General features: G+C 52.2%; 1 protein-coding gene across 2 annotated transcripts in view; it reads left to right on the forward strand.

Annotated features, from left to right (window-relative positions):
* LOC119976659 (guanylate-binding protein 1-like) overlaps positions 1-27576 on the forward strand; it is a 460193-nt gene that overhangs the window by 19167 nt on the left and 413450 nt on the right. Inside the window, exon 3 of one of the 2 annotated variants that reach the window (XM_038817328.1) lies at positions 3089-5233. The exons of the other annotated variant lie outside the window; for it this stretch is intronic. Coding sequence (XP_038673256.1) covers positions 3137-4321 — 1185 coding nt within the window. The 5' untranslated portion in view covers positions 3089-3136 and the 3' untranslated portion in view covers positions 4322-5233. Of the gene's footprint in view, positions 1-3088; positions 5234-27576 lie in introns of those variants that run through there. 2 annotated transcript variants of the gene reach the window in all.

Here is a 27576-nt window from a genome sequence, read left to right on the forward strand (position 1 = left end):
ATCAAACATTCCCAGGGCAGGTACAGCACAGGGTTAGATACAGAGTAATGCTCCCTCTACACTGTCCCCATCAAAAACTCTAGAACAGGGACAGCAAGGGGTTAGATACAGAGTAAAGCTCCCTCTACACTGTTCTCATCAAACACTCCCAGGACAGGTCCAGCATGGGGTTAGATACAGAGTAAAGCTCCCTCTACACTGTCCCCAGCAAACACTCCCAGGACAGGTACAGCACGGTGTTAGATACAGGGCAAAGCTCCCTCTATACTGTCCCCAGGACAGGGACAGCACGGGGTTAGATACAGAGTAAAGCTCCCTCTGCACTGTCCCCATCAAAACTCCAGAACAGGGACAGCACGAGGTTAGATACAGAGTAAAGCTCCCTCTACACTGTCCTCATCAAACACTCCCAGGACAGGTCCAGCATGGGGTTAGAGACAGAGTAAAGCTCCCTCTACACTGTCCATATCAAACACTCCCAGGACAGGTACAGCACAGCGTTAGATACAGAGTACAGCTCCCTCTACACTGTCCACATCAAACACTCCCCAGGACAGGTACAGCACGGGTTTAGATACAGAGTAAAGCTCCCTCTGCACTGTCCCCATCAAACACTCCCAGGACAGGTACATCACGGGGTTCCACACAGAGTAAAGCTCCCGCCAGACTGTCCCCATCAAACATTCCCAGGGCAGGTACAGCACAGGGTTAGAAATAGAGTAATGCTCCCTCTATACTGTCCCCATCAAACACTCCAGAACAGGTACAGCACGGGGTTAGATACAGGGTAAAGCTCCCTCCAAACTGTCCATATCAAACAATCCCAGGACAGGTACAGCTCAGCGTTAGATACAGAGTACAGCTCCCTCTACACTGTCCCCATCAAACACTTCCAGGACCGGTAGAGAACGGCGTTAGAAACAGTAAAGCTCTCTCGCTACACTGTCCCAAGCAAACACTCCCAGGGCAGGTACAGCATGAGGTCAGATACAGGGTAATGTTCCCCTACACTGTCCCCATCAAACATTGCCAGGGCAGGTACAGCACAGGGTATTTGATACAGAGTAAAGCTACCTCGACACTGTCGCCATCAAACACTCCCAGGACAGGTCCAGCATGGGGTTAGATACAGAGTAAAGCTCCCTCTACACTGTCCCCAGCAAACACTCCCAGGACAGGCACAGCACGGGGTTAGGTACAGAGTAAAGCTCCCTCTACACTGTCCACATCAAACACTCCCAGGACAGGTACAGCACAGGGTTAGATACAGAGTAAAGCTCCCTCTACACTGTCCCCATCAAACACTCCCAGGACAGGTACAGCACGGGGTTCCACACAGAGTAAAGCTCCCGCTAGACTGTCCCCAACAAACATTGCCAGGGCAGGTACAGCACAGGGTATTTGATACAGAGTAAAGCTACCTCGACACTGTCGCCATCAAACACTCCCAGGACAGGTCCAGCATGGGGTTAGATACAGAGTAAAGCTCCCTCTACACTGTCCCCAGCAAACACTCCCAGGACAGGCACAGCACGGGGTTAGGTACAGAGTAAAGCTCCCTCTACACTGTCCACATCAAACACTCCCAGGACAGGTACAGCACGGGGTTAGATACAGAGTAAAGCTCCCTCTACACTGTCCCCATCAAACACTCCCAGGACAGGTACAGCACGGGGTTCCACACAGAGTAAAGCTCCCTCTACACTGTCGCCATCAAACACTCCCAGTACAGGTACAGCACAGCGTTAGATACAGAGTAAAGCTCCCTCTGCACTGTCTCCATCATACACTCCCAGGACAGGTACAGCACTGGGTTATATACAGAGTAAACCTCCCTCTACACTGTCTCCATCAAACACTCCCAGGTCAAGTACAGCAGGGTGTTAGATACAGAGTAAAGCTACCTCGACACTATCGCCATCAAACCCTCCCAGGGCAGTTACAGCACGGGATTAGATACAGAGTAAAGTCCCTCTACACCAGGGGTGGGCAAACTTTTCCGTGCAAGGGCCACATTCAGAAATTCACAATTTTAATGGGCCGCATAGTATATTAATTAATAGTCCCGGTTGTAACCAATTAGCGTGCGGCATATACCTCAGCACTTCCCCCGGCGGCATCCTGCCTTTAGCCCTCTTTTTTTCGACTTTTCAAAAATGGCGCTTCACCCGGTTATGATTCTGGGCGCCTCATATAGAATATAGAACAGTACAGCACAGAACAGGCCCTTCGGCCCTCGATGTTGTGCTGAGCAATGATCACCCTACTCAAGTCAATGTATCCACCTTATACCAGTAACCCAACAGCCCCCCCATTAACCTTATTAAAAAAAATAATTATTAAAAAAAAAATTAAAATTTTTTTTTTTGATGACTTGATCTTGGTGGGCCGCATAAAGACCTTTGGCGGGCCGCATGCAGCCCACGGGCTGTTGTTTGCCCACCCCTGCTCTACACTGTCCTCATCAAACACTCCCAGGACAGGTACAGCACAGGGTTAGGTACAGAGTAAAGCTCCCTCTACACTGTCCCCATCAACCACTCCCAGGACAGGTGCAGCACGGGGTTAGATACAGAGTAAAGCTCCCTCTATACTGTCCCCATCAAACACTCACAGGACAGGTACAGCATGGGGTTAGAGACAGAGTTAAGCTCCCCCTGCACTGTCCCCATCAAACACTCCCAGGACAGGTACAGCATGGGGTTAGATACAGAGTTAAGCTCCCTCCACACTGCACTGGCAATCTTTCAATCTGGGATAGAGACATTTTTGGTCTCGCATGGTCAGGTTATCTGGGGAGTGGGTGTGAAAGTGGATCTGAAACCCAAGATCAGCTATGATGAGTGATGACCCATATGGTCTAACCCTGCTCCTGTTGCTTGAGTGGTTGTTAAACAGTTTGCAGTTAAGACGTCTCTTTGCTTCTTTGAACCTGCTCTGTGTTAGCTCATTGCCGAAGCAGCAGGGTCCAGACTGAGAGAAGGATGTGGACTGAGCACAGAACAGTGCCCCCCCAAACCCCCCACCCTGCCCCCCCCCAACAGAGAATTACAGAATCATATATAAACTATTCTAACTTTCTTTTCAGGGACAATTGGAGGAAGTGACCATCCAAACAGGAGACTCTGATCTCAGAATGTCTGAAAATGCAACAAAATCATTGGAACTGGCAAAAGCCTCCACTGAGGTGGTGCAAGCATTTGTTCAAGTCAAAGATGCCATGTCAGTAATTGAGAGTTTCAGTAAGCTAGCCTCTGCAGCCGGAGCAGTGGGGGCTATTTTTGGGGTAGCTGCAGCAATTGTTAAACTTTGCATGGGAAATGTGGATAGTGCGGAGCTGAAATATATGAAGGAGCAGTTCCAGATAGTCAGGAACCAGCTCGATGTCATTTCAGATCAGATTCACGAAGTGCTTCGTGCAATTAACCAAAGTACAGCTCAGAATCAGTATTTCCCCATTGAAGAGAATCTGAAAAACCAATTCAGGGAGTACATGGAACTCCTGAATACAGCACCAGAGTTCCGGGAGAGTAAGAAACAAGATTTTCTCTCACACTTCACTGTGACTAAAGGCGACCAGAACCTTCACACTCTCTATGATGCTGTGATGGGATATCCTGGCATCTTTGGCAAACCCATCCTGGAAACCGCCATGCAATATCATCAGAAAAATCGACGCCTCATGGAAAGGCTCTGCTCCCGACTGAAGGAGCTTTTCTGTATTGGCCTGATTGCCACAATGGGTCAGGCTGCCCTCACTGGAATTGACGTTGAGGCATTAAAGAAAGAATGGAATGGAAAATTGGGTGAACTTGAGAGTAAAATGAAATCCATAATAGATCAGTGCATAAATGAGTTTGCAAACCAGGCAAAAATAGATGTTGAAAGTATGATAAGGGATAAAGGAGGGAGAAATAATGGGGATTGTTCACTGTATATAAGAGATAATTTGATGAAGAAATATGACTGGGTTTTCTGGTCTGTGCGGGTCTATGATCCTGTCGCTGGGTTCGACAATCACTGTATCGTTAATTCTCAGTATTTTCACTTTTTCAGACTCAATGGTGTGAATGCTGTTGTCTCCTATGCCATTGATCCAAAAGCTCTTAATGAGGCACAAATTAAGCAGTTAATGGAGGGGAAAGATGGCTGGAAGGATGCAAGAGAAGTTGCTGTATCGGTGGCCAATAACCTTCCCTCGGGCTATGTTGTACACGCAGTGAGACGATACAACGGGCTGTGGAATTCCAATAGCTTTCCCCAAAATTGTCATTTCTGGGAAAATTATAAAGGAGTGACCCTGTGTGTCACTTCCATATAAATCTCCCCATGAGCTTCTCAGTTGCTCTGCCCCTGAATCAATGCTGCTGTTTCCAGGGGATGTGTGTCTTTGATATTTGGACAAAGTGCACTATTGTTCATCGCTATCTATTCTACTTGTAACAAATTAATCCTGAAAATTATTGTGATACTGAAAATGATCCTAACCTTTACTGAGAGCGAAGCAACTAATTCCATCCAATCAGAAATCCGGTCAGTCTTGTCCATTCAAAGTCACTGTCAGGGTGTGTGAGGGTCAGTGGGTGGGTCCACATTGAGGGGTTGTGTGGCCAGTTTGAGTTGAGGAGACAAAGGAGGTTCGATATGTGAGGACCGGTCTGGGATCATATGGAATAAACGGTCAGGCGGAGGCAGCTGCACGGAGCCCACATGAACCAGCTCAACAGGGACCAAAGAAACGGACTGGTTCATTATTCTCAGTGACCGATATGTGTGTCTGAGTGCGTATGTTCAGCTCCTCATCCAGCTTTCATTTCATGGAATCATCAGTGAGGAGAATTCTAAACAACAGAGTTCACAACGCCCACCGTCCTGTCACTACTCAATGACAAAGCTCCATTGGGAATCTCCACACAACTACAGTTCACTGTCAATATACAGTCTGAACACTGTCTGATGGCGAATATGCTGTCTAACATTTGTGTAAGCAATGGACATGGATTGCAAAAGCTCTGTAATCAATGATGGTGCAATTAATTTTCAATGAATACATCTGTAACTATCTGATTTCTGCCACTTACTCAGTTTGTAACTTTGAAGTTGCCTCTGTAAATTGGACATTCATTATATTCCAGTCCAATATCTTTGACTCTTTCCAGTTTAATTTTTATAATTTCTGAGGTTTGTTTAAAATGCTTGGGACTGCTGAAATAAAATTGGTTCATACCGTTCACTGCAGTGTGCTGAACAAACTCAATCAGGCAATATGCGGTGACTCTCTGTGGAATTATTATTAAACTCCATTCTGAAGATTTCTTTGTCACATTAGGCACAAACTGACAGGTGTATTTTCTGAGGGAAACATGACCTTGCTCGCAATTGGGGGATTTGGAATTTCCATTTCCTGATGGTTCATTGAGATGCACAGATAAATTAGTGGCGAGATGCTCCTAGTTATTCTTTAATAAGATATGGACATCAGTCCCATGGCCAACGTCTATCGCCCAACACTAATTGCCCTGGAGAAGTTGGTGAGATGGCTTCCTGAACTGTTGCAGACCTTGTGCTGATACTCACACCCCATAATACAACAAATAAAAAGCAACTGAGTGGCTTGCTGGACCGGGTCAGAGAGCAGGGCCGGGATTGTCCCCTACCCGGAGCGGCGGGGGGTCCTGGTGTAGCGGAGTGGCGCCAACCACTCCGGCGTCGGGCCTCCCCCAAGGTGCGGAATTCTCCACACCTTTGGGGGTTAGGCCCGCGCCGGAGTGGTTGGCACCACGCCGACTGGCACCAAAACCGGTGCCAATGGCCTTTGCTGCCGCTGACGTCACCACCGCCGCATGCGCGGTAGGGGGGTTCTCTTCCGCGGCGGAAGAAAAAGAGTGACCTCATGGCACTGGCCTGCCCGCCGATCGGTGGGCCCCGATCGTGGGCCTGGCCACCGTGGGGCCACCCCCGGGGTCCGATCGGCCCGCGCCCCCCCCCCCCCCCAGGAACCTGGTGGCCTGCTCGCGCCGCCAATCCCGCCGTCACCAGAGGTGGTTGAAACCACGGCGGCGGGAGAGTCCTCTCAGCGGCGGGACTTCGGCCCATCGCGGGCCGGAGAATTGCCGCAGGGGGCTCGCCGATTGGCGTGGAGGGCATGGCGATCGGCGCAATTCCCGCCCCCGCCAATTCCCGGGTGGTGGACAATTACGGCCACGGTGGGGGCGGGATTTTTGCCGGTCCCGGGCGAATCTCCGACCCTGCGGGGAGTCGGAGAATTTCGCCCCAGTTCAGAGACAACCACATTGCTGTGGGTTTGGAGTCACGTGTAAATTATACCAAGTAAGGATGGTGTTACGGGCAGCGGACAGCGGCAAACTGAACTTTCTTTTTCCGCTATCTCTAACGGTAAAGGAAGATAGATTTATTTACACATATTTACAATAGTCCGTCGAATGCAGAAACTCACTCCCAGTGCAATCCTGGCTGGGAGGACTTATCTTCCCAGGAGTTTGACCTTTGCTCATAATGAGCCCCAAGTGGTTAACCTCCGACTTTTCCTGGGAAGCTCAAACTCGACAGGTCCCAGTTTCCCCATGGTCCATGGAGGGATTATTACACCTTCCCCCTCCCCTCCCTCCCCCAAGTACCCCGTCAGCAACAATGGAGGGATCTCCTGTGCCACTTCACCCATGGCTCTGCGTCTGCCGGTGGTGGCTCTAGGTCGGCTGGAATGTACCGAGTAGCCGAACGCCGTTTCCCGGGAAACCGCTGAGGCGGAATTGTCATGACCTCAGAGCCATCCACCGGCGCAGACACTTCCGTGTCCATGTCTGAACCTGAGTTATCCTCTTGCTGGACTGGGCACAGTGACCCGGACGGCTGGGCCCTCAACCTGAGAGGGGGGCTCCTGCTGTGTCGAAGGCGGTACTATCACCGGTTGGGCATCCTGACTTGCAGGTGTGCGCCTGGTTAAGGGTCTGTCACTCAACTCAGCCCCTATAGGTGACGCAGCCTGTTCATCCCAATACCATCCCCGGAAGCCACAACGCTCCATCGCCAAAGTTTCAAGTTTATATGACGTCTTCACACCAAACACACCCTCTGGCACCCTCAAACCAACCACTTTAGCTGCCGCTCGACCTTGGCACTGAGGTCAGCCATTGGCCCATCAATAGTTGTGCCGGTGCAATCCCAATCATCACGTGCGTGCGGCGTTGTACGAGAATTGAACTGGAAGCTCGCCAGCTGCATGTCCATGGAACCCGTCGACTGTTTCTTCAATCCCCGTTTAGACATCAGGATCGCCCACTCTGCTAGTCCATTGGAGAAAGGATGATATGGGGCCGTCCGGATGTGCCGAATATCGTTCCGCAGAGTAAACACGGCAAACATCTGCCTGGTGAAAGGGGAGCCACTGTCCTTCACCAGTACCTCCGGGTCCCAAGGATGCTGAAGGAACTTTAGCTTCTCAGTCATGGCCCTGGACATTGTGGAGGTCACACTATATACCTCCAGCCACCTCGAGTGGGCAATCCACCACCACAAGGAAGATGAACCCCAGGAATGATCACGCAAATCCGCGTGGAGGCAAAGCCATGGGTGTTTCGGTCATTCCCGGGGGGTGGAGAGGAGCCACTGATGGAAGTTGCTGAAGATCCCAGCATGCCTGACAGTCTCTGGATGTCCCCATCAATACCCGGGCAGCATACATAGCTCCGGGCTGACGTTTCCATCTTCGATGACTCTGGATGGCAAGTCCTGTAGATGGGCTTCCTGACACTGTGCACCCCACAATATAACGGCACGCCCCAAACTGAGCTCAGAGACCCTCTGCTGGAATGGCCGGAGAGTCGGTGGGAGGGCCTCCATCGTATGCCCCGCTCAGCAGTGTGATGTGAAGCTTTGCCACCTCCGGGTCCCGCTGTGTCCACACGCACCCCCGAGCAGCCATCACCAGCGAGGTGTCCATAAAATTCAGCCTCACAATCACCTCTTCCGCAACATGTGGAGACGGGCCGCTGACTGGCAGCAGCAGGCGGCATTCACTCGGGCAATCCTGGTACCCGGGCGGTGCTGGAAAGTGTATTTGTACACGGGCAGGAGGAGCGCCCAATGCTGGATCCTGGCCGATGCGATTGGTGGAATGACTTTATCCCGTGTGAAGAGGCCGAGCAACAACCTGTCATCCGTTACGATAACAAAATGTCAACCAGACACAGATTGATGGAACATCTTAATCACAAAGATCACAGCCAGACCACACAACCAGAGAGGAAAATTATGAATGACTCAGTCCCAAGAAAATGGCTAACATATAACAAAGAAAATAGATGCTTATATTGTTCATACTGCTTAGCCTTTGAGTTTCCCAACACTTGTAATCCATCACCCTTTGTACGTGGCTTTAGTGACTACAGGCGTATTAGCCAGAGCTTGACTTTACATGAATCGACAACAACACATGTCAGAAATGCTCAGCAATATATCAGTGTGGTTAATGATGGCACCTTAGATAAATTTTTTGCTGCATCACTAATTAAAAGGAAAGAGGAAGTATTGAAGCAGCGAAGTATTGTCATGAGGATTATAGACATCATAAAGATGTTAGGCAAGCAAGCACTTCCTTTTCGAGGTCACAGAAATGAATCGGCCTACACTCTAGATAATGAGGCTCTGAATCATGGCAATTTTTTAGCTACAGTGCAGTTGATGCAAAATATGACCCCATTATGTCAGCTCACGTTTCTGCAGTGCAAAACAAGTCTAAACAAAGAATCAAACAATTGGAGCAACAAGGAAAGGCTCAAAGTAAAGGCCGTGGTGGACTTGTTACATACCTGAGTAAAACAACTATAAACATGTTAATCAAAATTATGAAGAATATGATACAAGAAAGAATTAGTCATGAAGTTTCTCAAGCAAAATATTATTCTATTCAGGTTGATTCAACACAAGATAATTCATCCATCGATCAGTTTAGCATTATTATTCAGTATGTGCTTAAAGGTATTATCTGTGAGCGACTACTTTCAGTTGTGCCAAGTAATGATGGTACAGGACAGGGACTTTTTGATCTATTGATTGAAACATTACAGCATCATAAAATTGACCCCCAAAAATGTTTATCTGATAGCACAGATGGCGCTGCAAGCTACCATGGCCAGTATAATGGTTTACAAAGTAAAATTGCTGATGTAGCTGATCAACATGTTCATCTATGGTGCTATGCCCATGTCTTGAATTTGGTGATAACTGAAACAACAAAATGTTGTGTGCCTGCAGTTTCTTTTTTCAATTTGCTCCAGAATATAGCAACTTTTGTGAAAGCATCATACAAGAGAATGGCTGTATGGATAGAAGTTGTTGGAAAACATCTAGGACAAGAAAAAATGAAACGATTAAAGCTAATTGGTGAGACCAGATGGTCAGGAAAATCCAATGCAGCAACAACTATATTTGAATGTTTTGATGATGCCGCTGCCAGTACTTTTGTAAATCTATTGACATGCTTATTAATGATACAACATTTAGAAAAGTTTGATGCAAAAACAAAACATGAAGCAAATGTTTTACTTCAAAGTCTTCTAAAGTTTGAAACCATATTGACAGCATTTACTTACTTGTATATATTTGAAACTACAACCCCGTTATCAAGTTATCTACAGACAACGGGCAGCACGGTGGCCTAGTGGTTAGCACAACTGCCTCACGGCGCTGAGGTCCCAGGTTCGATCCCGGCTCTGGGTCACTGTCCGTGTGGAGTTTGCACATTCTCCCTGTGTCTGCGTGGATTTCGCCCCCACAACCCAAAAATGTGCAGAGTAGGTGGATTGGCCACGCTAAATTGCCCCTTAATTGGAATAAATAATTGGGTAATCTAAATTTATAAAAAAAAAAGTTATCTACAGACAAGTGGTTTAGATATGTTTACTGCATGGAGTTTGGTAGATTCAGCTACAATAAAGTTGAAGGAACAGCCAAGAACATTTGATAACGTTCACAGCAAGGCTTTGGAATTTGTAAATAAATGTAATGACAGGATTTCACAGATGAATATGGATGAAAATCAAACATTGGAAATTGATGCGTTGGAATCAGCATTGCCAGTTAAGAGGCAGAGGAAGAAGAAAAGAATGGCAGATGAGCTTATTGATGATGAAAGAAATTCCTCAGATTCTCTAGCTGATTTTCGAGTAAATGTGTTTAACCTAATAATGGATCGTATTGTCCAGTCACTAGAATCACGCTTTGTACAACACAAACAGTTGTATAAAGATTTGTCCTGCTTGGACCCAGCAAAGTTTAAAACTATTGCAGAGAAGGGCCTTGAAGATGAAACATTGGAAGGTATTATTAAGCTATTTCCACAAATCAGCAAAGATCAAGTAATATTGGAATTGTTTTCTTTTGCTTCAAACTTTGATGTATTAAAGCTTAATGATGGTGAGAATATAGATTCCAGTTGCAACAATTGTAAAATTTGCAGCACTTGCCCATCGTGTGTACTAAAAATTCTGGCATCCATCAGACTTCATGACAAGGCATATGATAACCTTATGAACTTTATAAAGTCATCTGCACACTATCAATTACTCAAGTCCAATGTGAGAGGACATTTTCAAAGCTAAAAATCATAAAGACAAGGTTAAGAAATTTGCTGTCTTACGAGAATTTGGAATCATACATGTTGCTATCCATTGAAAAGGAATTGTTAGATGAATTGGATGCAGAAGCAATTATTGGCAGATTCGCACAATCATCTAGTGAACACAAACAATTGCTCTTAATATAGTGGACTGCATGCAATGCTCTATTGTGCTTTTGAACTATCTGATAATGTGTAAATTGTGCAGTAAACTATTTAAAAATATCAACCAAAAATTCAATTATAACATTCTGTATTTACATTTGGTATCTACTGCCAGTAATATGTACAGTACATGTACACTGTAATTACTAAGCAATACACATTTTTTCCACAAAAATTTTAATTGTACTCTTTTTTCCATATGTATTTTTTGAAAATTTTATTTATTTGTTATGAAAATTGAATGATAGCATTGTAGTTGTGGGTGGGCCCCCTTTGTCTAGTTTTAGACCCAGTCCGCCACTGACTGTACCTACTTCCACAACCTCCCCTGGCAATGCGTTCCAGGCACTCACCACCCTCTGTGTAAAAAACCTGCCTCGCACATCTCCTCTAAACTTTGCCCCATGGACCTTAAACCTATGCCCCCCCATGGCTGACCCCTCCACCCTGGGAAAGAGTGCCTGCCCATCACACTACGCATGCCCCATATAATCTTGTAGATCTCTTTCAGGTCGCCCCTCAACCTCCGTTGTTCTAATAAAAACAGTTCGAGTCTATTCAGCCTCTCCAGAGCTAACACCCTTCAGACCAGGCAACATCCTGATAAACCTCCTGTGTACCCTCTCCAAAGCCTCCACATCCTTCTGGAAGTGTGGCAACCAGAATTGTGCACGATTTTCCAAGTGTGGCCTTACCAATGTTCTATAGAACTTTAGCATGACTTGCCAGGTTTTATACTCGATGTCCCATCGAATGAAGGCAAGCATTCCGTATGCTTTCTTGACTACCTTATCCACTTGTGTTGCCACCTTCAAAGATCTGTGGACCTGCACGCCCAGATCTCTCTGACTTTCTATATCCCTAAGAGTTTTGCCATTTACGGTATATTTCCCCTCTATGTTCGACCTACCAAAATGCATTACCTCACATTTGTCTGGATTAAACTCCATTTGCCATTTCTCTGCCCAAATCTCCAACCTATCTATGTCCTCCTGTATCTTCTGACAATCCTCAACACTATCTGCCACTCCTTGGTGTCATCCGCGAACTGATGAATCAGACCAGCTACATTTTCCACCAAATTGTTTATGTATACTACAAACACATTCGTGGCGGCGATGCTGGGCTCCTTAGTGGGGCGGGAAACTTTTCCCACCCCACCGGAAATGGACAGAGCTCATCGGTCACTGCGCCCGAAGCCCAAGGAAGGGGAAAAACCGAGAGCAGTTATAGCCAAACTGCACCGGTACCGGGATAGGGAGACAATCCTGCGCTGGGCCAAGGAGAATGGAGCCTGCAAATGGAACGGGCACGCCATCCGAATCTACGAGGATCTTGGAGCGGACATAGCTAAGAGACGGGCGGAGTTCAACAGAGCGAAAGCAGCTCTCTACAAGAACAAAGTACGTTTTGGTATGCTGTACACAGCAAAACTCTGGGTCACATACCAAAACAAGAAATATTTCTTTACAGCCCCTGCCGAGGCGAATAGATTTGTCGAGGAGCACGGGCTGGAAAAACGCCATGGGAAGTAGGGACGAGGGGCCCATGGCAAGGAGAAACGTCATGCCGACCGGGGGGTGGGGAGGGGCGAGGCAAAGCCAGCCCCCTCCCCCCTGGCAGGAACACCCAGAACGAAAAACAACCCAATGCCCAAGGGCCCGCTCCAGGTGGGAGGCCAGGCCCCGGCACGAGGGAACGGGAGTACTGGAGAGGGGAGAGGAGAAGCGGGACAGCAACCTCCGAGAGGGGAGCCATCGTGCTAGCAGGAAAGCTAGCAACGGGGGTGCGCAACAGAGCAGGGCCGCAGCCCACCCCCAACAGGGGGGAAGGCGCCAGGCAGGGGAGGGGGGGGATCACCCATCAAAGGTGGGAGAGCAAATGGGGACAGGAATGGGGGAGAGAGGGGCAATGGAGGGGTATACAGGGGAGGGGGGAAAAGGGATAGAGCGGGGGGGGGGGGGGGGGCACTCGGGGGGCGAGAGACCAGGGAGGGGAAATGCAGGGACGAAGGGACAAAAGAGGCCAGAAAGGGAATAGGGCCACAAAGTGCCACAGACAAGGGCTCGAAACAGGGAACCGCTGCAAGCACCCACCCAGTACGGTCTGTGGGTGAAGGGGCCCCCCGGAGTGCAGGGGACTACCCGCGTGGCGGACACACAGTGGACGGCCATGGCGGGTGTCCCCGGGACAAGGGGGAACCCCGGAGCGCAGGGACCCGACCGCATGGGGAGAACAGTGATAGTGGACATCCTGGACGGCCCCCTAACAAAGGGAAACTCCAGAGGGCAGGGGCGCGTCCACCGGACAAATATGGTTAACCCCACAGGAGCAAGGGGGCAGAAGCCCCCCACCAGAATAGTCACCTGGAACGTAAGGGGACTTAACGGCCCAGTGAAGAGATCCAGAGTCCTCACCCACCTTAGAAACATGAGGGCCGACATAGTCTTCCTCCAAGAGACGCACCTGAGGGGGCAGGACCAACTGCGGGTAAGAAAGGGCTGGGTGGGACAAACCTATCATTCCTGTTATGGGGCAAGGGCCAGGGGGGTGGCGATCCTGATTGGCAAGAGGACAATGTTTAGGGCGACAAAGACGGTTACGGACCCAGGGGGACGGTATGTCATGGTCAGCGGGGCCCTGGATGGGGCGCCGGTAGTTCTAGTTAACGTGTACGCGCCCAACTGGGATGACACGAGCTTCATCCAAAAGACCATGGCAGAAATCCCGGACATAGCGACGCACCGACTAATCATGGGGGGGACTTCAACTGTGTACAGGACCCAAAGACGGACAGATCAAACCCCAGAACGGGGAAAACCTCAAACATGGCAAGGGAACTCAGTCACTATATGGAGCAGATGGGAGCAGTAGACCCCTGGAGATTCGCCCACCCGGGGGAGAAAGAATTCTCTTTCTTCTCCCCAGTACACAACGTGTACACCAGAATTGACTTCTTTGTGGTGGGGAAAACGGTGCTTCCAGAGATAGACAAGGTGGAATACTCCGCAATTGTGATATCAGACCACGCTCCACAATACATGGATGTGCGGCTAGAGACGGGAAGGGCCCAGCGCCCCAAATGGAGGTTGGACGGTGCCTTACTAGCTGACAAGGCCTTCAGCGAAAGGATAGTACAGGCCATAGCGGAGTACACGGAGAACAACCAAAACGGGGAGGTCTCACCCTCCACGTTCTGGGAAGCGCTTAAGGCCGTACTAAGAGGGGAAATCATAGCCTACAAAGCGCAAAGAGATAGGGAGGAAAGGGTGGCTAGGCAGAAGCTGGTCGACTCCATACTGGAGGTAGACCGTAAATACTCCGAGGCCCCGACTGTAGAACTCCTGGCGGAGAGAAAAGAATTACAAAGGAACTTTGACCTGCTCTCCACCAGGAAAGCAGTACACCAACTCCGCCAGGCACGCGGGGCCCTGTACGAACACGGAGACAAAGCCAGCCGCCTGTTGGCCCACCAGCTGAGAAAGCAGGCAGCCAGCAGAGAAATTGCGCAAATCAGAGATACCAGAGGCACGTTGGAAACAGAACCAGAGAGGATTAACAAAACCTTCAAGGCCTTCTACCAAGAGCTGTACACCTCAGAGCCCCCAACGGGGAAGGCTGGGATGAACCGGTTTCTTGACGGACTGGACATACCAGTCGTGGGAGAGGGCAGAAAACGGGATCTGGAAGCACCACTAGCACTGGGAGAGATCATGGAGAGCATTAGCTCCATGCAGGCGGGGAAGGCGCCGGGACCGGACGGATTCCCGGCGGACTTCTACAAAAAATTTGCGGCAGCGCTGGCCCCGCACCTGCGGGAGATGTTCACAGACTCGCTAGCTAGGGGCACATTGCCACCCACGTTAGCACAGGCCTCAATCTCGCTGATACTTAAGAAAGACAAAGACCCAACGGAATGTGGGTCATACAGACCCATATCTCTGCTGAATGCAGACGCCAAAATACTGGCCAAAATCCTAGCCAAAAGGCTAGAAGACTGTGTACCTGAGGTGGTCACAGAGGACCTGACGGGCTTTGTCAAAGGTAGACAGCTTACCGCGAACATCAGGCGCCTGCTGAACGTGATAATGACCCCCTCCGGGGAGAGAACACAAGAGGTGATCGTCTCCCTGGATGCAGAAAAGGCCTTCGACAGAGTCGAGTGGAAATACCTCATAGAGGTACTGGAGCGGTTCGGGCTTGGAACAGGGTTCACCGCTTGGGTAAAGCTCCTGTACAACGCTCCCATGGCGAGTGTACAGACCAACAATACCAACTCCCAATACTTCCAGCTGCACAGGGGCACCAGACAAGGATGCCCACTGTCCCCGCTGCTGTTCGCACTAGCAATTGAACCGCTAGCAATCGCGCTCAGGGCAGCAAAAAATTGGAGGGGGATCTGAAGGGGAGGTGAAGGGAGCACAGAGTCTCACTCTATGCGGATGATCTGCTCCTCTATATCTCGGACCCACAAAGCAGCATGGACGGAATCATCGCGCTCCTGAAAGAGTTTGGAGCCTTCTCGGGCTACAAACTCAACATGAGCAAAAGTGAGATCTTCCCAGTACACCCGCAAGGGGGGGGGGGGGGGGGGGGGGCAGCACTAAAGGGGCTGCCGTTCAAACAAGCCTGACATAAATTCCGCTACCTGGGGATCCAAATAGCCCATGACTGGAAAGGGATCCACAAATGGAACCTCACCAGCCTGACGGAGGAAGTTAAAAAGGACCTGCAAAGATGGAACACACTCCCGCTCTCCCTCGCGGGGAGAGCTCAGACGATCAAAATGAACTTACTGCCCAGGTTCCTCTTCCTGTTTAGATCCATTCCGATCTACATCCCCAAGGCCTTTTTCAAAGCACTGGACAAACTCATCATGGCGTTCGTATGGGGGGGTAAAAATGCTAGGATCGCAAAGAAGGTCTTACAAAAAACAAAAACCAGGGGAGGGTTAGCCCTCCCGAATCTACAATTCTACCACTGGGCAGCAACAGCCGAGCGAGTAAGGGGATGGATCCAGGAGCCAGAAGCTGAGTGGGTGCGTGCGGAGGAGGCCTCCTGCATGGGAACCTCCCTCCGGGCCCTCGCCACGGCAGCACTCCCATCCCCACCCAAAAAACACTCCAGCAGCCCAGTGGTGACAGCCACCCTCCAATCCTGGAACCAACTGCGGCAGCAATTTGGCCTGACCAAAAGGTCGGACAGGGCTCCCATCTGCAACAACCATAGGTTCAAACCAGCACTGACTGACGCCACCTTCAAAAGGTGGAGGCAGGACGGGGGGACACTGACAGTCAGGGACCTATACACGGACGACAGGATCGCAACACTGGACGAACTGACAGAGAAATTTAAGCTAGCTGGGGGGAACGAGCTGCGGTACCTGCAGCTCAAAAACTTCCTACGAAAGGAGACAAGGACGTACCCACAACCGCCACGACAGACACTACTGGAAGACCTACTGGACGCAAGTATCCTAGAGAAAGGGAACTGTAGTGACATGTATGACCGACTGGTAGATAGGGACGACACCGTACTGGACGCAACAAGGAGGAAATGGGAGGACGACCTGGGGATGGAGATAGGGTGGGGACTCTGGAGCGAAGCACTGCATAGGGTCAACTCCACCTCCACGTGCGCAAGGCTCAGCCTGACGCAACTAAAAGTGGTACATAGAGCCCACTTAACAAGAACCCGTATGAGTAGGTTCTTCCCGGAGGTGGAAGACAGATGTGAACGGTGCCAAAGAGGCCCGGCCAACCACGCCCACATGTTCTGGTCTTGCCCCAGACCCGTGGAGTACTGGACAGCCTTCTTCGAGGTTATGTCCAAAGTGGTGGGAGTGAGGGTGGAGCCATGCCCGATAGTGGCGGTCTTCGGGGTTTCAGAACAGCCAGATCTATTCCTGGGGAGGAGGGCGGACGCCCTTGCCTTTGCCTCCCTGATCGCCCGCCGTAGAATCCTGTTTGGCTGGCGGTCAGCAGCACCGCCCAGAGCTGCAGACTGGCTGTCCGACCTCTCGGAATCTCTCCAAATGGAGAAAATCAAATTTGCCATCCGAGGGTCGGACGACGGCTTCCACAAAACGTGGGAGCCATTCATGCAACTGTTCCGGGACCTATTTGTGGCCAACGTACAAGAGGAAGAATAGTCGGGGGAAGGTAGCGGGAGGGGGGGTGGAGGGGAGGGGGGGCTACAGGTTCGTTACGGGGGTTTGATGGCTAGCTAAGGCCCAAAACCAAACTAAAGAAACATGTTGGGGGGGGGGGGGGGGGGGGGGCGCAGTTACTACTACGAAGATGCTTACCTGTAAATATGTATGTTAATTTTTGCGCGTTTTTTTTTCCTAACAATTTGTAATTTGTTCAATATAAAACATGAAAACTGAATAAAAACATTTTAAAAAAAATGTATACTACAAACAACAGAGGTCCCACTAGTCGCAACCTTCTATTCAGAAAAATACCCTTCTCCTGTTACCCTTTGCCTTCTGTGACTGAGCCAGTTCTGTATCCATCTTACCACCTCATCTCTGATCATAGATCATAGAATTTACAGCGCAGCCATTCAGCCCATCGAGTCTACACGGCCCTTAAAAAGAGCACTCAAGCCCACGTATCTACCCTATCTCCGTAACCCAGACACCCCCACTTAACCATTTTGGACACTAAGGGGCAATTTTGCACGGTCAATTTCGAAGGAAACGAGCACCAGGAGGAAACCCACACAGACACGGGGAGAACGTGCAGTCTCCACACAGACAGTGACCCAAGCTGGGAATCGAACCAGGGACCATGGAGCTGTGAAACAACTGTGCTAACCACTATACTACCGTGCTGCCATTGTGACTTCACCTTTTGTACCAGTCTGCCATGAAGCACCTTGTCAAAGGTTTTACTGAAGTCCATATAAACAACATCCACCGCCCTCCCCTCATCTATTGTCTTTGTCACCTCCTCAAAAAACTCAATCAAGTTAGTGAGGCACGACCTCCACTTCACAAAACATTGCTGTCTATCGCTAATGAGTCCATTTGTTTCCAAATGGGTATAAATCCTGTTCCTGAGAATTCTCTCCAATAATTTACCCACTACCGACGAGAGGCTCAACGGCCTATAGTTTCCAGGTATACCCCGTCGACCTTTCTTAAACAGCAGCACCACATTCACTATTCCCAAGTTCTCTGGGACATCACCTGTAGCCAATGAGGACACAAAGATGTCAGTCAAGGCCACAGCAATTTTCTCCTGGCCAAGGTCATCTTACTGTGCTTCACAATAATGCCATTGGATTTTATACATTGCCCTAAGGGGGAAGACGGGCCTCAATTCAACATCACATCCAAAAGATAGCGCCACTGACAGAGCAGCATTCCCTCAGTACTGACCCTCTGAGAGAGCAGCACTCCCTCAGTACTGACCCTCTGAGAGAGCAGCACTCCCTCAGTACTGACCCTCTGAGAGAGCAGCACTCCCTCAGTACTGACCCTCTGAGAGAGCAGCATTCCCTCAGTACTGACCCACTGATAGAGCAGTACTGCCTCAGTAATGGCCCTCTGACAATGCAGCACTCCCTCAGTACTGACCCTCTGACAGAGTAGCGCTCCCTCAGTACGGACCCTCTGACAGTGCAGCACTCCCTCAGTACTGACCCTCTGACAGTGCAGCACTCCCTCAGTACTGACCCTCTGAGAGAGCAGCACTCCCTTAGTACTGACCCACTGATAGAGCAGTACTGCCTCAGTAATGACGCTCTGACAGTGCGGCACTCCCTCAGTACTGACCTTCTGACAGAGTAGCGCTCCCTCAGTACGGACCCTCTAACAGTGCGACGCTCCCTCAGTACTGACCCTCTGACAATGCAGCACTCCCTCAGTAATGACCCACTGACAGAGCAGCACTCCCTCAGTACTGACCCTCTGACAGTGCAGCACTCCCTCAGTACTGACCCTCTGAGAGAGCAGCATTCCCTCAGTACTGACCCACTGATAGAGCAGTACTGCCTCAGTAATGGCCCTCTGACAATGCAGCACTCCCTCAGTACTGACCCTCTGACAGAGTAGCGCTCCCTCAGTACGGACCCTCTGACAGTGCAGCACTCCCTCAGTACTGACCCTCTGACAGTGCAGCACTCCCTCAGTACTGACCCTCTGAGAGAGCAGCACTCCCTTAGTACTGACCCACTGATAGAGCAGTACTGCCTCAGTAATGACGCTCTCACAGTGCGGCACTCCCTCAGTACTGACCTTCTGACAGAGTAGCGCTCCCTCAGTACGGACCCTCTAACAGTGCGACGCTCCCTCAGTACTGACCCTCTGACAATGCAGCACTCCCTTAGTAATGACCCACTGACAGAGCAGCACTCCCTCAGTACTGACCCTCTGACAGTGCAGCAATTCGTCAGTACTGACCCTCTGACTGTACAGCACTCCCTCAGTACTGAACCTCTGGCAGTGTGACGCTCCCTCAGTACTGACCCTCTGACAGTGCAGCAATCCCTCAATGCAGACGCTCTGACAGTGCAGCATTCCCTCAGTGCTGACCATCTGACAGTGCAGCTCTCCCTCAGTAGTAACCCACTGACAGAGCAGAACTCCCTCAGTACTGACCCTCTGACAGCGCAGCACTCCCTCAGTACTGACCCTCCGACTGTGCAGCACTCCCTCTGTACTGACCCTCTGACAATGCGGCACTCCCTCAGTACTGACCCCCTGACAGAGTAGCGCTCCCTCAGAACGGACCCTCTGACAGTGCGACGCTCCCTCAGTACTTACCCTCTGACAGTGCGGCACTCCCTCAGTGCTGACCCTTTGACAGTGCAGCACTCCCTCAGTACTGACCCACTGACAGAGTAGAACTCCCTCAGTACTGACCCTCCGACAGTGCAGCACTCCCTCCTACTGAGCCTCTGACAAAGCAGCACTCCCTCAGTACTGACCCTCTGACAGTGCAGCACTCCCTCAGTACTGACCCTCTGACAGCGCAGCTCTCCCTCAGTACTGACCGTCTGACAGTGCAGCACTCCCTCAGTACTGACCCTCTGACAGTGCGGCACTCGCTCAGTACTGACCCTCTGACAGCGCAGCACTCCCTCAGTACTGACCCTCTGACAGTGCAGCACTCCCTCAGTACTGACCCTCTGACAGTGCAGCACTCCCTCAGTACTGACCCTCTGACAGTGCGGCACTCCCTCAGTACTGCCCCCCGGAAAGCACAGCACTCCCTCAGTACTGACCCTCTGACAGTGCGGCACTCCCTCAGTACTGATCCTCTGACAGAGCAGCACTCCCTCAGTACTGACCCTCTGACAGTGCAGCACTCCCTCAGTACTGACCCTCTGACAGTGCAGCACTCCCTCAGTACTGACACTCTGACAGTGCAGCACTCCCTCGTACTGAGCCTCTGACAGAGCAGCACTACCTCAGTACAGACCCTCCGACAGTGAGGCACTCCCTCAGAACTGACCCTCTGACAGTGCAGCACTCCCTCAGTACTGACCCTCTGACAGTGCAGCATTCCCTCAGTGCAGACGCTCTGACAGTGCAGCATTCCCTCAGTGCTGACCCTCTGACAGTGCAGCACTCCCTCAGTACTGACCCTCTGACAGAGGAGCACTCCCTCAGTACTGACCCTCTGACAGTGCAGCACTCCCTCAATACTAACCCTCTGACAGTGCGGCACTCCCTATGTACTGACCCTCTGACAATGCGGCACTCCCTCAGTACTGACCCTCTGACTGTGCAGCACTCCTCAGTACTGACCCTCTGACAGAGTAGCGCTCCCTCAGTACGGACCCTCTGACAGTGCAGCACTCCCTCAGTACCCTCTGACAGTGCGACTCTCCCTCAGTACTAACCCTCTGACAGTGCAGCACTCCCTCGGTACAGACCCTCTGACAGTGCAGCATTCCCTCAGTACTGACCCTCTGACAGTGCAGCACTCCCTCAGTACTGACCCTCTGACAGTGTGACGCTCCCTCAGTACTGACCCTCTGGCAGTGTAGCTCTCCCTCAGTGCAGATGTTCTGACAGTGGAGCATTCCCTCAGTGCTGACCCTCTGACAGTGCACCACTCCCTCAGTACTGACCATCTGACAGTGCAGCACTCCCTCGTACTGACCCTCTGACAGCACAGCACTCCCTCAGTACTGACCCTCTGACAGCGCAGCACTCCCTCAGTACTGACCCTCTGACAGTGCGGCACTCCCTTAGTCCTGCCCCCGTAAAGCGCAGCACTCCCTCAGTACTGACCCTCTGACAGAGCAGCACTCCCTCAGTACAGACCCTCTGACAGTGCGGCACTCCCTCAGTACTGACCCTCTGACAGCGCAGCACTCCTTCAGTACTGACCCTCTCACAGTGCGGCACTCCCTCAGTCCTGCCCCCGGAAAGCGCAGAGCACCCTCAATACTGACCCTCTGACATATCAGCACTCCCTCAGTACAACCCTCTGACAGCGCAGCACTCCCTGAGTACTGACCCTCTGACAGAGCAGCACTCCCTCAGTACAGACCCTCTGACAGTGCGGCACTCACTCAGTACTGACCCTCTCTCAGTGCGGCACTCCCTCAGAACTGACCCTCTGACAGTGCAGCACTCCCTCAGTACTGACTCTCTGACAGTGCAGCACTCCCTCAGTACTGACCCTCTGACAGTGTAGCACTCCCTCAGTACTGACCCTCTGACAGTTCAGCACTCCCTCAGTACTGACCCTGTGGCAGTGCAGCACACCCTCAGTACTGACCCTCTGACAGTGCAGCATTCCCTCAGTACTGACCCTCTGACAGTGCAGCACTCCCTCAGTACTGACCCTCTGACAGTGCGGCACTACCTCAGTACTGACCCTCTGACAGTGCAGCACTCCCTCAGTACTGACCCTCTGACAGTGCAGGACTCCCTCAGTACTGACCCTCTGACAGTGCTGCACTCTCTCAGTACTGACCCTCTGACAGTGCAGCACTCCCTCAGTACTGACCCTCCGACAGTGCAGCACTCCCTCCTACTGAGCCTCTGACAAAGCAGCACTCCCTCAGTACTGACCCTCTGACAGCGCAGCTCTCCCTCAGTACTGACCGTCTGACAGTGCAGCACTCCCTCAGAACTGACCCTCTGACAGTGCGGCACTCCCTCAGTACTGACCCTCTGACAGCGCAGCACTCCCTCAGTACTGACCCTCTGACAGTGCAGCACTCCCTCAGTACTGACCCTCTGACAGTGCAGCACTCCCTCAGTACTGACCCTCTGACAGTGCGGCACTCCCTCAGTACTGCCCCCCGGAAAGCACAGCACTCCCTCAGTACTGACCCTCTGACAGTGCGGCACTCCCTCAGTACTGATCCTCTGACAGAGCAGCACTCCCTCAGTACTGACCCTCTGACAGTGCAGCACTCCCTCAGTACTGACCCTCTGACAGTGCAGCACTCCCTCAGTACTGACACTCTGACAGTGCAGCACTCCCTCGTACTGAGCCTCTGACAGAGCAGCACTACCTCAGTACAGACCCTCCGACAGTGAGGCACTCCCTCAGAACTGACCCTCTGACAGTGCAGCACTCCCTCAGTACTGACCCTCTGACAGTGCAGCATTCCCTCAGTGCAGACGCTCTGACAGTGCAGCATTCCCTCAGTGCTGACCCTCTGACAGTGCAGCACTCCCTCAGTACTGACCCTCTGACAGAGGAGCACTCCCTCAGTACTGACCCTCTGACAGTGCAGCACTCCCTCAATACTAACCCTCTGACAGTGCAGCACTCCCTATGTACTGACCCTCTGACAATGCGGCACTCCCTCAGTACTGACCCTCTGACTGTGCAGCACTCCTCAGTACTGACCCTCTGACAGAGTAGCGCTCCCTCAGTACGGACCCTCTGACAGTGCAGCACTCCCTCAGTACCCTCTGACAGTGCGACTCTCCCTCAGTACTAACCCTCTGACAGTGCAGCACTCCCTCGGTACAGACCCTCTGACAGTGCAGCATTCCCTCAGTACTGACCCTCTGACAGTGCAGCACTCCCTCAGTACTGACCCTCTGACCGTGTGACGCTCCCTCAGTACTGACCCTCTGGCAGTGTAGCTCTCCCTCAGTGCAGATGTTCTGACAGTGGAGCATTCCCTCAGTGCTGACCCTCTGACAGTGCACCACTCCCTCAGTACTGACCATCTGACAGTGCAGCACTCCCTCGTACTGACCCTCTGACAGCACAGCACTCCCTCAGTACTGACCCTCTGACAGCGCAGCACTCCCTCAGTACTGACCCTCTGACAGTGCGGCACTCCCTTAGTCCTGCCCCCGTAAAGCGCAGCATTCCCTCAGTACTGACCCTCTGACAGAGCAGCACTCCCTCAGTACAGACCCTCTGACAGTGCGGCACTCCCTCAGTACTGACCCTCTGACAGCGCAGCACTCCTTCAGTACTGACCCTCTCACAGTGCGGCACTCCCTCAGTCCTGCCCCGGAAAGCGCAGAGCACCCTCAATACTGACCCTCTGACATATCAGCACTCCCTCAGTACAACCCTCTGACAGCGCAGCACTCCCTGAGTACTGACCCTCTGACAGAGCAGCACTCCCTCAGTACAGACCCTCTGACAGTGCGGCACTCACTCAGTACTGACCCTCTCTCAGTGCGGCACTCCCTCAGAACTGACCCTCTGACAGTGCAGCACTCCCTCAGTACTGACTCTCTGACAGTGCAGCACTCCCTCAGTACTGACCCTCTGACAGTGTAGCACTCCCTCAGTACTGACCCTCTGACAGTTCAGCACTCCCTCAGTACTGACCCTGTGGCAGTGCAGCACTCCCTCAGTACTGACCCTCTGACAGTGCAGCATTCCCTCAGTACTGACCCTCTGACAGTGCAGCACTCCCTCAGTACTGACCCTCTGACAGTGCGGCACTCCCTCAGTACTGACCCTCTGACAGTGCAGCACTCCCTCAGTACTGACCCTCTGACAGTGCAGGACTCCCTCAGTACTGACCCTCTGACAGTGCTGCACTCTCTCAGTACTGACCCTCTGACAGTGCAGCACTCCCTCAGTACTGACCCTCCGACAGTGCAGCACTCCCTCCTACTGAGCCTCTGACAAAGCAGCACTCCCTCAGTACTGACCCTCTGACAGCGCAGCTCTCCCTCAGTACTGACCGTCTGACAGTGCAGCACTCCCTCAGTACTGACCCTCTGACAGTGCGGCACTCCCTCAGTACTGACCCTCTGACAGCGCAGCACTCCCTCAGTACTGACCCTCTGACAGTGCAGCACTCCCTCAGTACTGACCCTCTGACAGTGCAGCACTCCCTCAGTACTGACCCTCTGACAGTGCGGCACTCCCTCAGTACTGCCCCCCGGAAAGCACAGCACTCCCTCAGTACTGACCCTCTGACAGTGCGGCACTCCCTCAGTACTGATCCTCTGACAGAGCAGCACTCCCTCAGTACTGACCCTCTGACAGTGCAGCACTCCCTCAGTACTGACCCTCTGACAGTGCAGCACTCCCTCAGTACTGACACTCTGACAGTGCAGCACTCCCTCGTACTGAGCCTCTGACAGAGCAGCACTACCTCAGTACAGACCCTCCGACAGTGAGGCACTCCCTCAGAACTGACCCTCTGACAGTGCAGCACTCCCTCAGTACTGACCCTCTGACAGTGCAGCATTCCCTCAGTGCAGACGCTCTGACAGTGCAGCATTCCCTCAGTGCTGACCCTCTGACAGTGCAGCACTCCCTCAGTACTGACCCTCTGACAGAGGAGCACTCCCTCAGTACTGACCCTCTGACAGTGCAGCACTCCCTCAATACTAACCCTCTGACAGTGCAGCACTCCCTATGTACTGACCCTCTGACAATGCGGCACTCCCTCAGTACTGACCCTCTGACTGTGCAGCACTCCTCAGTACTGACCCTCTGACAGAGTAGCGCTCCCTCAGTACGGACCCTCTGACAGTGCAGCACTCCCTCAGTACCCTCTGACAGTGCGACTCTCCCTCAGTACTAACCCTCTGACAGTGCAGCACTCCCTCGGTACAGACCCTCTGACAGTGCAGCATTCCCTCAGTACTGACCCTCTGACAGTGCAGCACTCCCTCAGTACTGACCCTCTGACAGTGTGACGCTCCCTCAGTACTGACCCTCTGGCAGTGTAGCTCTCCCTCAGTGCAGATGCTCTGACAGTGGAGCATTCCCTCAGTGCTGACCCTCTGACAGTGCACCACTCCCTCAGTACTGACCATCTGACAGCGCAGCACTCCCTCAGTACTGACCCTCTGACAGTGCGGCACTCCCTCAGTCCTGCCCCCGTAAAGCGCAGCACTCCCTCAGTACTGACCCTCTGACAGAGCAGCACTCCCTCAGTACAGACCCTCTGACAGTGCGGCACTCCCTCAGTACTGACCCTCTGACAGCGCAGCACTCCTTCAGTACTGACCCTCTCACAGTGCGGCACTCCCTCAGTCCTGCCCCCGGAAAGCGCAGAGCACCCTCAATACTGACCCTCTGACATATCAGCACTCCCTCAGTACAACCCTCTGACAGCGCAGCACTCCCTGAGTACTGACCCTCTGACAGAGCAGCACTCCCTCAGTACAGACCCTCTGACAGTGCGGCACTCCCTCAGTACTGACCCTCTCTTAGTGCGGCACTCCCTCAGAACTGACCCTCTGACAGTGCAGCACTCCCTCAGTACTGACTCTCTGACAGTGCAGAACTCCCTCAGTACTGACCCTCTGACAGTGTAGCACTCCCTCAGTACTGACCCTCTGACAGTTCAGCACTCCCTCAGTACTGACCCTGTGGCAGTGCAGCACTCCCTCAGTACTGACCCTCTGACAGTGCAGCATTCCCTCAGTACTGACCCTCTGACAGTGCAGCACTCCCTCAGTACTGACCCTCTGACAGTGCGGCAATCCCTCAGCACTGACCCTCTGACAGTGCAGCACTCCCTCAGTACTGACCCTCTGACAGTGCAGGACTCCCTCAGTACTGACCCTCTGACAGTGCTGCACTCTCTTAGTACTGACCCTCTGACAGTGCAGCACTCCCTCAGTACTGACCCTCTGACAGTGCTGCACTCCCTCAGTACTGACCCTCTGACAGTGCAGCACTCCCTCAGTACTGACCCTCTGACAGTGCAGCACTCCCTCAGTACTGACCCTCTGACAGAGTGGCGCTCCCTCAGTACGGAACGTCTGACAGTGCAGCACTCCCTCAGTACTGAAACTCTGACAGTGCAGCACTCCCTCAGTACTGACCCTCTGAGAGAGCAGCACTCCCTTAGTACTGACCCACTGATAGAGCAGTACTGCCTCAGTAATGACCCTCTGACAGTGCGGCACTCCCTCAGTACTGAACTTCTGACAGAGTAGCGCTCCCTCAGTACGGACCTCTAACAGTGCGACGCTCCCTCAGTACTGACCCTCTGACAATGCAGCACTCCCTCAGTAATGACCCACTGACAGAGCAGCACTCCCTCAGTACTGACCCTATGACAGTGCAGCACTCCCTCAGTACTGACTCTCTGACAGTGCAGCAATTCGTCAGTACTGACCCTCTGACTGTACAGCACTCCCTCAGTACTGAACCTCTGGCAGTGAGACGCTCCCTCAGTACTGACCCTCTGACAGTGCAGCAATCCGTCAATGCAGACGCTCTGACAGTGCAGTATTCCCTCAGTGCTGGCCATCTGACAGTGCAGCTCTCCCTCAGTACTAACCCACTGACAGAGCAGAACTCCCTCAGTACTGACCCTCTGACAGCGCAGCACTCCCTCAGTACTGACCCTCCGACTGTGCAGCACTCCCTCTGTACTGACCCTCTGACAATGCGGCACTCCCTCAGTACTGACCCCCTGACAGAGTAGCGCTCCCTCAGTACGGACCCTCTGACAGTGCGACGCTCCCTCAGTACTGACCCTCTGACAGTGCGGCACTCCCTCAGTGCTGACCCTCTGACAGTGCAGCACTCCCTCAGTACTGACCCACTGACAGAGTAGAACTCCCTCAGTACTGACCCTCCGACAGTGCAGCACTCCCTCCTACTGAGCCTCTGACAAAGCAGCACTCCCTCAGTACTGACCCTCTGACAGTGCAGCACTCCCTCAGTACTGACCCTCTGACAGCGCAGCTCTCCCTCAGTACTGACCGTCTGACAGTGCAGCACTCCCTCAGTACTGACCCTCTGACAGTGCGGCACTCCCTCAGTACTGACACTCTGACAGCGCAGCACTCCCTCAGTACTGACCCTCTGACAGTGCAGCACTCCCTCAGTACTGACCCTCTGACAGTGCAGCACTCCCTCAGTACTGACCCTCTGACAGTGCGGCACTCCCTCAGTACTGCCCCCCGGAAAGCACAGCACTCCCTCAGTACTGACCCTCTGACAGTGCGGCACTCCCTCAGTACTGATCCTCTGACAGAGCAGCACTCCCTCAGTACTGACCCTCTGACAGTGCAGCACTCCCTCAGTACTGACCCTCTGACAGTGCAGCACTCCCTCAGTACTGACACTCTGACAGTGCAGCACTCCCTCGTACTGAGCCTCTGACAGAGCAGCACTCCCTCAGTACAGACCCTCCGACAGTGAGGCACTCCCTCAGAACTGACCCTCTGACAGTGCAGCACTCCCTCAGTACTGACCCTCTGACAGTGCAGCATTCCCTCAGTGCAGACGCTCTGACAGTGCAGCATTCCCTCAGTGCTGACCCTCTGACAGTGCAGCACTCCCTCAGTACTGACCCTCTGACAGAGGAGCACTCCCTCAGTACTGACCCTCTGACAGTGCAGCACT

Source organism: Scyliorhinus canicula, chromosome 1 (assembly GCF_902713615.1).
Source record: "Scyliorhinus canicula chromosome 1, sScyCan1.1, whole genome shotgun sequence".
NCBI classification, from domain to species: Eukaryota; Metazoa; Chordata; class Chondrichthyes; order Carcharhiniformes; family Scyliorhinidae; genus Scyliorhinus; species Scyliorhinus canicula.